General features: G+C 40.4%; 2 protein-coding genes across 2 annotated transcripts; both read right to left on the bottom strand.

Annotated features, from left to right (window-relative positions):
- Nucleotides 1–1,414, bottom strand: LOC306774382 (monocyte to macrophage differentiation factor 2-like; the record flags this gene model as incomplete). The annotated part of the gene is made up of 6 exons (XM_079264406.1): nucleotides 1–204; nucleotides 281–350; nucleotides 549–650; nucleotides 743–817; nucleotides 947–1,107; nucleotides 1,337–1,414. 6 exons carry the CDS (start codon nucleotides 1,412–1,414, stop codon nucleotides 1–3), a joined length of 690 nt encoding a protein of 229 aa, XP_079120532.1.
- Nucleotides 1,415–8,496: 7,082 nt separating this feature from the next.
- LOC306774612 (actin-related protein 2/3 complex subunit 1B-B-like) lies at nucleotides 8,497–13,617 on the bottom strand. The gene is made up of 10 exons (XM_079264733.1): nucleotides 13,324–13,617; nucleotides 12,688–12,833; nucleotides 11,849–11,953; nucleotides 10,408–10,630; nucleotides 10,146–10,253; nucleotides 9,739–9,975; nucleotides 9,579–9,654; nucleotides 9,244–9,443; nucleotides 9,020–9,110; nucleotides 8,497–8,933 (listed from the first exon to the last, which is right to left on the bottom strand). The coding sequence occupies exons 2-10, from the start codon at nucleotides 12,749–12,751 to the stop codon at nucleotides 8,895–8,897; spliced, it is 1,143 nt and encodes a 380-aa protein (XP_079120859.1). The 5' UTR covers nucleotides 12,752–12,833; nucleotides 13,324–13,617; the 3' UTR covers nucleotides 8,497–8,894.

Raw genomic sequence — 13,617 nt, 5'->3', positions numbered from 1 at the left:
TCATCTGGAGGTCTGCACCTGATTGGGTGCCTCGGCATAGAGGTATTTCCAGATGGCGTAGTAGTGTATGGCTGCTCCCATAGCTACAAACAGATGCCAAATAGCATGAGCGAATGGAACAATGCCGTCACTTTTGAAGAAAACTATCCCGAGACAGTAGCAGGCTCCGCCGACCAGCAGCTCATACAACCCCGACTGCTCTGGCTGGAAATAGGCAATGGTTTTAGTATAGTGAAACTTTCAATACAGCATAAGACAGTACAATTAATAAGTACCTCACCATTGAGAAGATGACCACGGCGGGAAAAACTCCCATCACTGTGTAGCAGAGCAACTCGATGAGCTTATACCTGAGCAAGAGAAGACTTTCTGAGTGCATGTGTTTGTTTGCTTATGGTGTAAAGTTGTGATGCAAGTTGTGATGCAGCGTCATTTTAGAGGTTTGGTGGTTCAGGGTGGTTTCGTCACACAGGTGGAATATTGATTAGGTGTGTGGACAGAGGCTGTGTGACCCTGGCTGAAGTGAAGATGTCAGTGTGACAACAGACCTCTCATGGAAGAAGAAGACATATGTGGTTCCAAAAGATGCCATGACCCACACTAACCAGCGCATGTGACTGGCCCAGGGACCCAGCTCCCGCAGGTTCAGCCTACAGAAGAATTAACATGAGGGCACATCTGCAGGCAGGTTGACATATACCTTTACCCACACCTACACATGCTTTTCAAGGCTGATTCTTACCAAGGCGCGTAGGAGGCAGCAATGAAGAAGTAGATTACCATCCTGTCACACATGTGGAAGCAGTGCTCCACAGACCTGAGGAAAGCAGTTGCTTTATATTATATGCAAGACAAGAATTGCATTAAAATGCATACTCAAGTGTGTTTGTTTGTGTGTGTGTGTGTGTGTGTGTGTGTGCGTGCGTGCGTGTGGGGGTGTGTGTACCGTAGGTGACTCTTCTTCCAGGCTACAGTGTGGAAAAGAGTGGAGATGATGAAGAGTGAGCTGAGCCCTGCCCCATACACCCAGGCTGACAGGCGCTCCCATTGGCCCTCTGACTCAAAGTGTAACACTGAGCTGCCCAGCAGGCTGGGGATTATCCACAACTAAATGAAGTCAAAACATAAATGAAACATGAGATGAGAGCAGTAAACACACAAACCTGCAGAATAGGCCGTAATCATGCGAATGATACTGCTGCAGTTTTTTTTTTAAGTCGTCCAACTGTGTCGTTCATCTGCCATGTTTTCATAAATGCACCACCTCCTCTGTATGAGGTTACTAACAACTGTCTGTGGTGTGTGTGTGAGTGCATGTAAGTGCTTTTCTGCTCACCGCATGCGTAGCACAGTTGGCAGCATGCTCATACTCTGTGGGCTGGTAGCGCTTGTTAGAAGGAGCACGGTTGTTCATAAACCTGAAAATGATCACATATTAGCAGATAGTAGCTTTGTTTAAATATTTATAATTAGAAAATCGAACATTTCAGAAGTACAGAAAGTAGACCCTCATTTGCAATCAATGATAAAACACAATATTATGCCTGGATCATCAACATGATACTGCTATTTTATTCATTTCATATCACAATTTAATCAGGACCAGCTTATTGTGGAACACTGTACAGAGAAAAAAATAACAATTTCTCTTCGAAATGAGCTGAAAATTACTTTTAACACTATGTATATGGAGCACAATGGGTGGCCATAGCTCCTGAAAAAGAGCAGTCATCTTTCACCTGGAAAGTTGGGAGACTGATTTCATGCGTCCCCCGACTATGTGCCAAAGTGTTCTTGGGAAAGACACTGATCCCCAAGTTGCTCCCCAATGTGCCTATCGTGGTATGTAAGTCGCTTTAGAGAAAAGCATCTGCTAAATGAATAGAATAGAATAGAACGGAATAGAATAGAATAGAATAGAATATATGTACGTACAATGGAGCCGCTGGGACCGTTCACGCAGAAAACACATGGTTTTTTTAAGGGACAACAAAACGTGCTGAATTTTCTAATTAACTATTAATGTGTTTATTTTAAAAAAAAACAAAAAATACCTACATAAATGCATAAGTGACTCTCAAGTGTAATTTTCAATTAGATTTCATCTAAGTTTCTTTGCTTCCCTCCTATCTTATGGTCAAAACAAGACTATTCACCAACTACAACATACCTGTTCTTCCTATCAAATCAAATTAAATAAAAAAAAAACACATTTCATGAAAAAAAAAAAAAAGCTAGAAAAAACTATTTTAAACATATTAACAGGAACAAAATCTCTCTCTCTCACACACACACACACACACAAGTTGACGCAAATGTATCCCTGACCTCCAGTCCTAACCAGCACAAACATTAACTCAATCCCTATTTTCTGCTAATTTAAACAAGTAAAAATATAACAGAATTGGAACTAGACACCTCTCTTTCTATCTGTACAAACATGTGACCAATATTAAAATATTTTACCATTCTAATAAAAAAATAAGTATTTCACACTGAAGTCATGCCAGTCAACCCATTAGTTGCGTTTTGTAATGTTTACATGGGAGTTTATTAAGCATTCCTACGGTTTGTACAATCAGGCTGCGGAAAGTGGATATGCTAGAAACAAAGTTGTTTTGCATGTATTTTTATATCCTCTTGTATCTCAGAGCTGCTAATAAAATTTCACCTCCACCCTCTCCTTTTGCTTGGCAACGCTAGATCATGCTTCAACTTGTTGCCATGGCTGCTGTTGCCTGGCAACCACAGGTGACCACGGACTGATTGAACCAAGGGTTTAGCCTAATGACTTCTTTGATAAATAGTTAACATTTACACACATGCACGCACGCACGCACGCACACACACACATTCACTTAGATCTCATCCTCTGAACATGAGCACTGCACAAAACCTCAAACAAACACAGAACAGCTCATGAGGTAACCCTTCTTCAGTGATGTCACTGTTGTCATGGAAACCAGGGAGCAGGGATTGTCTCTTTTTTTTTTTTTTTTTTTTTTTTTTACAACAGAAAACTCGCTGGTTCTTTTAACTCTCTCTTGTTCCTTTCTCCGGATCTCCTCCCTGTTTTGTCCATGATTAAATTAACATGCGTAAAACCTAATGGACAACCAGATCCATGCATGCATGCAAGCACACACACAACAAGCCCTCCCTACTTATATGCTGCATCTTGCAGAGCTAGATTTCATAAGAGACCTAGATTTAGCACTGTCTGTCTGCTCTTTAAATACACAACACAAACACGCATTCACATACACAAAGATTGGTAAGACTGCTATATTATATATATATATATATATATATATATATATATATATATATATATATATATATATATATATATATATGTATATATATTATAAACTTCCGAAGACTGTAAGAATCACAAGTGAGTGTATACACAGTTTACCACACATGAAAAAAACAGCAGAATCTAAATGTAATTGTGATACAGTGATCTTTTGATCAGACTGAACAGGCATCCACTTCACATATGACAGTCATACAAAAGAGACATTTTACCTTGATTTTTTGCTCTCTCCTCTAATATGTTCCCTTATATTGAGCTGCTGTTTTTAGGGTGACACTCATTTAGAGCTATTAATACTTACTGACCCAACCCAGAAACTCACCACCCTGTCCCAAATAAAAGTCTTCCTATATCCAAGAGTGGCCTTACAATGTCTGAGAGACTCGTTGGTGTGAGTTTGTATATGCGTGTGTGTCAGGGCCTGGCCCAGCAGGCCTGGCTGGGTCTTTAATGACTTTATGAAGCTGGCTGATAATGAGCAGGCCTCAGGCCAGAGACACTGGACCGAGAGGAGCAAAGCTGTGGGCACATTGTAATGCTTTCACTCAACAGAAGGATGGACAGAAGTAATAATCTCTGAACCAGGAAATGTCAGTTCATTCAACAAGCACATACAATCAATACTACTGGGTTTTTTTTATGGCAATTATCTTGTGCTCTATGAGTAATCAGGTACATATAGTCACAAAGGCATAAACAATGTAAATATATCTAAACATTCAAGCTGCGTTTAAATAATTGGTCCAATAACTGGATAGCTGACTTGCAGAATATAAAGTTCATGAAGATAAATTAAGAGTTTTTTTTAATCACATATTTCTCCAAACTTAATATATATATTTTAGATTTGGACTGTAGGCTGGAGAGCATTACAAGTACTCAATTTTATCTGAAATGAGTTCGCACCCAATTATTTTAAAATTTACAGAGGCAAATAATGGGAAAACAAAAAGTAAAAAAAAAAAAAAATAAATAAATAAAAAAAGCTTATTTGGTTATTTGGTAAACACACACAAACTTTTTAATTTTGGACTACAGGCTTAGATCAAATTAATTATATGCTCATTATTTTGCATATTAATTTTAAAATTTGATTATTCATTCTTTCTTTTTATTTAACAAGCCTGAAGGATTGCCTGAAGAATAACCTGAAGATTTTCCTCTAAAAAAAAACTGGACAGAAATAAAAAAAAAAAATGGTCAAACCTGAAACTTCCACTTATTCTTTTGTATCAAGCTGCATCGGGCTGAAGAGGTTCTGCTCATTAGAATATATGTATTTTTATCTCAGCTCACAGACATGTCACTAAATGTGGGTTTATGACAAAAACAAGACATTTAAAGATGCCAAACTGCTAGTTGACATTTTAACTTGAAAATCTTCATCAGTTTATCTGAGACTGAAGATAACTGTGACAATATTCTCTTCTCAAGACCATACAGATAAACCAAGATGAAGAGGAGCAAGGGAGAAGTACCAGATGGATAGACTTAAAATGCCTGTCAGGAAAATGCATCCCGAGCTAGAGGAGATAAGCTCCATCATTAGAAAACCTATGAGATATTAAGGTTGAGTTGTAGCGTTTCACTAATACCTCCCATCCTCAGCATCCTCCTCCTTCACAACCAGGCAACAATGACACATAGGCTGCTTCTATTTTAACCCACTGATATCAAGTTATGACATGAATGGGGTGAAATGACACGCAGTGATTGCACCTACCTTACAAGATGCATTTAGTGGAAATCAGCAACAGTTGACGGTGGACAGACAGTTGGGCTCAAAGCCTGAATCCCCTCTTGAGTGTTGGACGAAGAAAACGCTTCGATGTGATCACTTCAGCTGAAACTGCAAGCACGAGATGCAACGCAACGCAACCAGCATCCGCGACTCACTGTCGTCGTCTCATCCTCATTTCAAGCAGCAGCCGGGAGACGGACGCATCTCGACCCACAGCTGTCTCTCGGTGGATTCGGTCCGAAAGTGTGGGCGTCGTGGAGGAGTCGTATCAGGGAACGGCTGCACGGTCTGTGCAACTGATGTGCGCGCGCGGGTCTCCGTCTCTTCACAAACGCCGGTTCAGCTCCTCATCACGACTCGAAGAGGGAGGCTGTTTTTCATCACTGAGGGCTGCCACATCATTTTTCTGAGGGACTGATTCATAGAGGGAATTCGTGCTGCTTGTGGCGGCATTTCTTCACGCGACCTCTAGATGGTGCTGCAGACGCGCAGTTTGCACGTTTTTCTTCCACATCTTTACGGGCCCAAATTAAAAACACTAAAAATATATTTTATTTATTAACCCCTAAACATTACATTGTGGTTTAGATGGTTCATAAATGACTGAATTACGCCCTTCTTTGCTAGAAACTAGGTTGCACCATTAGCTTTTCACTGTGACAGTTTTAACATGGCTGAGACAGATAAATGGCTCTTCCATTAGGGCTTCAGGGGGCCATCAATAAAACAGCATGCAAATGTCCTGAAACATTCGTCATTTCATTGTATATTCCAAAGAAAACTGCATTTAGCTGAACATGCACAGATAGGTTATAAGACAAAAGCTGTTAGTAAAATTTTAACCATCTTTAGTCAGTATTTGTCTTTTTTTTGGAATGCACTGTCTAAGGCAAGCTCTCATGCTATTTACTTAAGAAGCCTAGTTTTCAGAATTAGTTCTTTTGGTGTTGGCTTCCTGACAAGCTGTAGGCAGAGAACTGAACTGACATATACATTTTAAAGTCTACTGATCATTCAGTTTTTAAAATATCAGATGAATCTCTCAGATCCTTTCTCTGGTCTTTTTTATTTTTATTTAGTACCTCAGTTTCGGATACTGTTCATCCACTGTAAATTAACAGTGCCCTTGCTCTATTCCTTTTTTTTAAGGACACACTGCATACTTTACAGCTGACAGCACCTTGGGAATCACCTTGAAGCAATTATTGTATTCATGTCTATCAAACTGTATTTTATCTTTGGAATTTTTCGTAGATGCAACTAAAGAGCTAATAACGAATGATTTGTCTTTACAATAGGTGACTGTTAATGATGTGCTTGGAGATAATATCAAAGTTGGTTCTTTACTAATATGTTAAGTAAGTGTAGTTAAGACAGTGGGTTATTCTTCAAGTTAGTGGTCTTTTTATGCTCGCATGACTAAAAGGAAAGTGTGAAGTGGCTTAACAAACAGGAGAAATGACATTTCTCTGAAAATGCTCGAGTACAAGGCCTAAAATGTCTCAAAAAGAAGCCATTGTTCATGAAAAAAAAAAAAACTTTGGAGAACTATTGTCCAAAACCACACTAAAGGATTACAAAACAATTATGCTTCTTGATATAAGGGTGGCACAAAATTTTAGCTTGTCACAGCATGTTTATCCTTTCTCAGTTTGTAAATTTTCAATTGTTGAGGTACCACATATTAAAACAAAAAAAAGAGATGCTTACTGTAGGGTCATCAGTTGATTAGATATGATGTATGGTACATCAGCGTCATTTATTAATTGTTTTATCCCAGCCTACTAAATTACTTCATTACCTCTGTCAGAAGAACATTAGTAATGTTGATGAAAATTTATGTATTTTATTTTGATACATTTTACATTTGAAAATATGTCACTCCTCACTGATGTTTTAAACTAAAGAGTTTAAAGGTTGCATCTGCATCCACACAACAGCACACCTTTTCACTCCAAGGAACATTTAAAGAGTCTAAAGTTGTTCCAAGATGTTTTTGCTGGAACTTTTAGTCAGGAAGATGGATGAAAGAGGAGGTCAGGTGATACAAAACAGAGGAATAGGAAGACTCTCCTTTGTAAATACCAAAAGTTCAGTCTTTTGTCCCTTTTGTCTATATGTCTATGTGCCACTGAGTCACTGGGATCTTAGAGAGACCTGATTCTGAATGTTTGGAAGAAAAATTTTGTTTTAAAATACATTACTATAAATTATTCATTTAACCCGAGTTATTTAAGTATTTGTTTTCAGTGTTCAGTGGTCGCGGGGGCGGGGGCAGCAGCCTAAGCAGGGAAGCCCAGACTTTCCTCTCCCCAGCCACATTTGCCAACTCTGCGGGGGGGATCCCGAGGCGTTCCCAGGCCAGCCGAGAGATATAATCCCTCCAGCGTGTCCTGGGTCTTCCCCGGGGTCTCCTCCCAGAGGGACGTGCCTGGAACACCTCACCAGGGAGGCGTCCAGGAAGCATCCTGACCAGATGCCCGAGCCACCTCAACTGGTTCCTCTCGATGCGGAGGAGCAGCGGCTCTACTCTGAGCCCCTCCCGGATGACCGAGCTCCTCACCCTATCTCTAAGGGAGAGCCCGGCCACCCTGCGGAGGAAACCCATTTCAGCCGCCTGTATACGAGATCTCGTTCTTTCGGTCACGACCCACAGCTCATGACCATAGATGAGGGTAGGAACGTAGATCGACTGGTACATCAAGAGCTTCGCCTTCTGGCTCAGCTCCTTCTTCACCACGACAGACCGGTGCAGAGCCCGCATTACTGCAGACGCCGCACCGATCCGTCTGTCGATCTCGCGCTCCATCCTTCCCTCACTTGTGAACAAGACCCCGAGATATTTAAACTCCTCCACTTGAGGCAGGACCTCACTCCCGACCCGGAGAGGGCAATCCACCCTATTCCGGCTGAGGACCATGGTCTCAGGATAGCTAAACACATTTACTGATAACAATTCCTATAATGCTGAAGTAGTGGATGTTTTTATTTAACATAAAGTTTTATGTAACAGGGACTTCCAGCACAAGGCCAGAAGACATCAGCACAGTGAATTATATGCTTGCAATTATAGGTAAGGATGTTTATTTTTGTCCATCTAATTCATCCTGATCATGGTTATGACTTTCCTGCATCTTACAGTTTAAAAAGGCTAAAAGTAGCCTTCTGTGGTATTTCAAGGCCTATGTTTGATATTATTAATTCAGGACTAAAAGCAGCCAAAAACACAAAGACAAAATGGAAGATGGAAAATGATACTTAATAACTTGTACACTTATGAAATGTAAATATGTGTTACACCAATGTACCTCCATACACACACACACACACACACACACACACACACACACACACACACACACACACACACACACACACACACACACACACACACACACACACAACCCTCTATAAGAAACCACACTGTTGAGCTCTGTAACAGTAATCATTTATTAAATGCACATTATGACCAGCATAAGCTTTTAATAAGTATTGCAGTCTGTTACTGCGACTAATATAAAAAAGCTGCTTTAAGCAATTTGACTCGGACTTAGCTCTTTGTGACTGTACAAATTTACCTCTTTAAGTACCATTTGCAGACCTGAGGTCAGCCCGTCTTTTAGAAATGAACAGACCCAGCAAAGAGCTTCAGATGGATTTCAGACACTGTTTGACCCAAAGTCTGATAGTTGAACTTATATATATGTAAAAATAATTTTAAAAAAATTTAAAAAAAGATAGACTATAGCTAAGAAGCTTTGTGTAATAAGGCAGCAATTTTCTTCGCATCTCCAGAAGCAGTCAGACTTTGGTGGTGGAAATGTAAACTTCAGCTCACACGATCTTCAAGTCCTTCATAGCAGACTCCAAAGTCTGAAATGATATAAGTAAACATGTGAATCACCTAACTGAGACCAATTATGATAATCTAACTGTATAGGTTTGTGTGTGTTTGTTACCTTGACATCCCAGATGCCCATTCCTCCATCCATGCCAGTGGTGCAGAATTTCCTACACTGGTTTCTTCCTCCTTCCAGCACGGAGATTTGGCTGAAATATTGTTTTAGACATGTCAAACTTTGTGCATTGTAATAATATGACACATTTCCAGGTTTACTAATTCCTTTGTTGAATCATTTGTGTTTTTATCAACTCATACTCCAACAAATTGTGTCCTCCTGACCTGATGCTGTTCTTGTGGAGCGTGTTCAGGTCCTTGTCTGTGCTCTGGGTCTCTGAGGCTCGACGGTCCAGGTTCTGGAAACGTTCCCTGGCACTGATGCCCTTCTGAGCTGCCTGCTTGGGAACATCCAGCTTACCCCCAAATGTCAAAGTGCCTTTAGCACCATCATATACAAACAGCATTGGGTAACAGTCATGGCCCTGAAGAAACAAAAGTACAAGTTGTTAGAGCTTAGACACCTTTTTTCAGCTGGTCTGGGATGACCAGTAGGTTTTATAACGTTTCAGGAGTTATTAGTTATGTATGTGCTCAGAATAAATGTGTTGAATACTCACAGCAGCTACAATGCTGTTCTCAGTAATGAAGGTTACACACAGTAGAGGAAGGGTCTCTGAACTCAGACTGCTCACCCTGTGAAAATCAGGAAAAAGGGTCAAAGATTGATACTAAAGTACGAACTAACACAACCAGGTATGCTACCCTGTCTTCTCTTACGTGCCCGTCTTGCCTCCTTCTGCAACAGAAACTGTAGAGTCATGGGAAGTCCAGGCCAGGCGGTTGCCAGAGTGGGAAAAACACACACTGTGCACCCAACCACCACCTCCTCCTCCAACTGAAGTCTGAGTTGCAGACCCTCCAGACTCAAACAGCACCTCACCAAACGGCATCTTGCTGCCCCAAGGAGTGGGGCCAGGCTTTTCCTCCACTTCTTTTATGTAAGCCGAGAACACTCTGTGCAGTAAAGAGTTGCATTTCTGTTATTAAAACTTTTCTGAGGTGATCGTATTTAAATGGGTTCAGCTGTGTGTTATAGTTAGCCTTATTATAAATTCTAGATATAGATGATTTTGTTTATGACCTTGGCTAAGGGAGTCATAAGCATCACTTCCAAAAGGATATACCTGCATTTAAAGTCACAGGATCCAGCAGCCAGCAAGACGTTATTAGGATGCCAGTCCAAGCTCAAGATGGTAGAGCGGATCGGTTTCTTGATGTGCTTACACACCCACCTGCACATAACAATATTTCACGCTATAATCCCTTAAATACTGGTTCCCTTAAAGTAAACACTCTCTCACACACACACACAAACACACACAAAACAATGGATCCTAATAATCAAACACTTTCTTTCATGTTGATCAGAATTCCCTGCAGCCTCACCAGTCGTTTTCTTGTTCAAAGTAGCAGATGGAGATGAGCCTCGAGCCGCTTCCCACAGCAAATTTGTTCTCTTTTGGTGACCACTTCACACAGCGAGCAGCACGGTTAATCCTAAGGATGACCAGGGTGGGCTTCCATGCTCCCTCTTTCAGGGTCCACACATAGGCATTACGGTCAGCTCCACAGGTGACTATGCGGTTACTGTCGGGAGCCCAGTCAATACCTGCAGGGAAAAGAAACGCTTGAACAGTCTACACTGATTTTCCAGAGAAGTGTAACATTTAGGTCTGTAAGATAACAGTGATATATTTCTTCTATTTCTGCACCATGTTCTGTAACTACAATCATTTTGCAGAAACCTTTTTTTTTTAATCCAGAAAAGATTCTCAATAAGTAATTAAAATAATACTTTTTTGTATCTTAATAGAATAACTGAAGGGATCTAAAGGAAAAAGTAAGAGCTATTACAAGTCTCCATATAATGGATAAATCAGAATAAAACTGGGCTAACAGTGATCATCTTTCTGTATCAAGGCAGCGTACAATGTGTTGATGCTGAGCTAACAGGTAGCTAATAGTAGCTCCAGGTTCAACATATACAGTGGGATGAATCCTCAAATGTGATTCTTTCAAGAAAGTTATTGACCCAAAATACAGTTGCTTTCCTTAAAATAACTTGTTTTTTCAGTTATGAATGAACACAATAAGTCTGGACATAAAATGATCAACCTTGAAAAAAACAAAACAAAGGTCCCAATTGAGGGACTTTGAGAACATATCCTGCCAAAGTGTGCCAAAATCACCATTTCTAAGGCCTTGACTAAATTGTTGGTATTAAAAACACCTCAGTTGTTTTGACTTAACTTTATCAGAGCCAACTTTTGCAGAGATAATGTTCACATGCTGTACAATGGTTTGATAGAGATTTAAAGGTACAGCTCTCCATCGTTCATATTGTCTTCAAAGTGTTTGTTTTTATTAGGGGAGCCTGAATATTTTTTCCCATTTGTGCTATGTGCCATGTTAATATATTCGTCACTAGTGCCACCACATATATGAAATCCACATGCCTTGATAAATCTCACAAGTGTTCTATCTACTGTAACTCAATAAGTATTTGAGTAAACCTGCTGGTAGCACAGATACTAATGTCATTATTGGTATGAAATTTTTCAAGCAGAAACCTAAAATTATGATTTTTGCTATCTGGAATGCTTTAAATGTTTCTGAAAAGCACATTGAATTGTCTTGTAAATGAAAGTTGCTAAGCTGTAAGCACAAAATGCCAGGAAAAGTATTTCTATGTACTTGAACTGGATTCAGCTTGACTTGATTATATTTTATATAACATGAAGGAGAAACCTGAAGAATTTGATGAGATCTTGAATTTTCATTTGAACTTTGCCAAAAGGAAATTTATGCCAACTCAAGCGTGTCCCACCTGTCACCTGTCCATTGTGCTCTTTCAGCTCATGGATTTTGGTCCACTTGGTCCCGTCTTTCTTGTAGATGTGGACCTCATGGTTGTTGGGGCACAGGGCGATCTCTGGTGCACAAACACATGTTTAAAAACCCTGCTACAACAACACAGAAACTGCTGCAAATGGCAAAACATCCTGCATAAATGAGAAATTCATCAGTGAGAGGACAAAGTACAACATGAGTGACAGGAGAAGTTTGTGATCAGTGGACTAGAACATAAAACAGCTGACTGTGTGCGTGCTAATGCCAGAGAAACTCAGCATGTATCTGCCTGCGGGCAGCACACAGACACATGGTATCTTTAAATAGACATTGTGCAAATACAGGAACCTTGGTTTCCATGATGTTCCGCAAACCCCCCCTCATTTTATGTCCGCAGCCGAGTCAGAAGAAGTGTTTGCTTTAAGAACAGCAATGTGGGTACTGTAGTTTTGCTTTGAAGTGAATCAACACAAATGTTAAGACCTTGCAAAGTGACTAAAACTAAAACAGCTATGAGTCAATCAGAGATGTCTGTTACATCCGCTTTACCCACAAAGCGAAGCGCTGATCAGAAACAGCCAAATAAGGCATTGGTTTCCTCTAGCTAACGATGCACATGAGGCGCCCAGAAAGACCCGTAGATACTGTTGTCAGGAAACAGGAAATACCTTTCCCCCACCTGGGAACAAACCTCTGCATTATAACACAGTTTGATCTGTAAGCAGTGACCCTAGTTTAAGCATCTAAACAAGCATCATGTATAAGTTAGGACACCTTATCAATAAGTGCCCAATCAGAGGGGGAGGATAGACTTACGGGACCAATCTTTGTTCCAGGCATGGCAGCTAATTGGTTCCAGCAGGAAGCTATGGTATGCCATGGCCAATCAGATGTCAGTTTCTGATCAGGAAATGGGGTGAAGAAACCAAGGGGCTGATGGGCTGGGAGATTAACAGTCAAGTCTACAAAAACGGAAGTTAAAATATGCTTGTTTAAAAGAGGAAGTAACAGGAAAAAGATGAAGTTAATAATTGACAGACATATTTACAGCTCAACAGCATTAGATGAGCTGAACCGTGTGAGAAGTAAAACACACTATCAGCTGATCTGAATTCTGTGCCGGGAGAAACACTGAACTAATCTTGCTCATGTTGTGTTAATAAAATCCAGACTTTCACAGGCATGTCAAGAACTATGCAGGTCATGGGTAACACATCCTGACACAAACTACACTCAATAGCTGGAGGGCACAAGCAGGAAATATCTTTAACACAATCAAGCAAGAATTCTGAAACAAGTATTACATAACATATGCATTACTTTGCAATGAGCAGAAGACCCTTGTGTTGTTACTTTTCCTGCACTATCCTTACTAAGTGTGCATGTGGGCGTGTAGATATTATATGCCTAAACATACTCAGTCAACTGGGAAAAATTTTCTAGGCTACTTACCCAGAGGGCAGGATAGAGATGAATGGATGAATAGCTGCAGAGATGGGAGAGGGAAAAAGAAAAAAAAAGGCAGAGGAAGGTGGTGGATCAAAGGAGTTTTCAGCTCGCGGACTCTGGCCAGTCAACGCGAACGCCAACTACAAGAGTGAGCTCAGGAAGAGAAGAACTGAGCTGAAGAGAGGGAGGAAAAGTTTGAGGGGGAAGTGGAGGAGGGCACAGTTAAACTCAGGAAGTTTGCACAGTTTTGGGCTTCAAGTTGAGAAAAAACTAAGAGTGTGATATGATCAAATAAAG

The sequence above is a fragment of the Telmatherina bonti genome (genome assembly GCF_933228915.1).
Source record: "Telmatherina bonti genome assembly, chromosome: 3".
Classification (NCBI taxonomy): Eukaryota; Metazoa; Chordata; class Actinopteri; order Atheriniformes; family Telmatherinidae; genus Telmatherina; species Telmatherina bonti.
The sequence above is the reverse complement of the archived record's forward strand: the minus strand, read 5'-3'. Positions and strand labels throughout refer to the sequence as shown.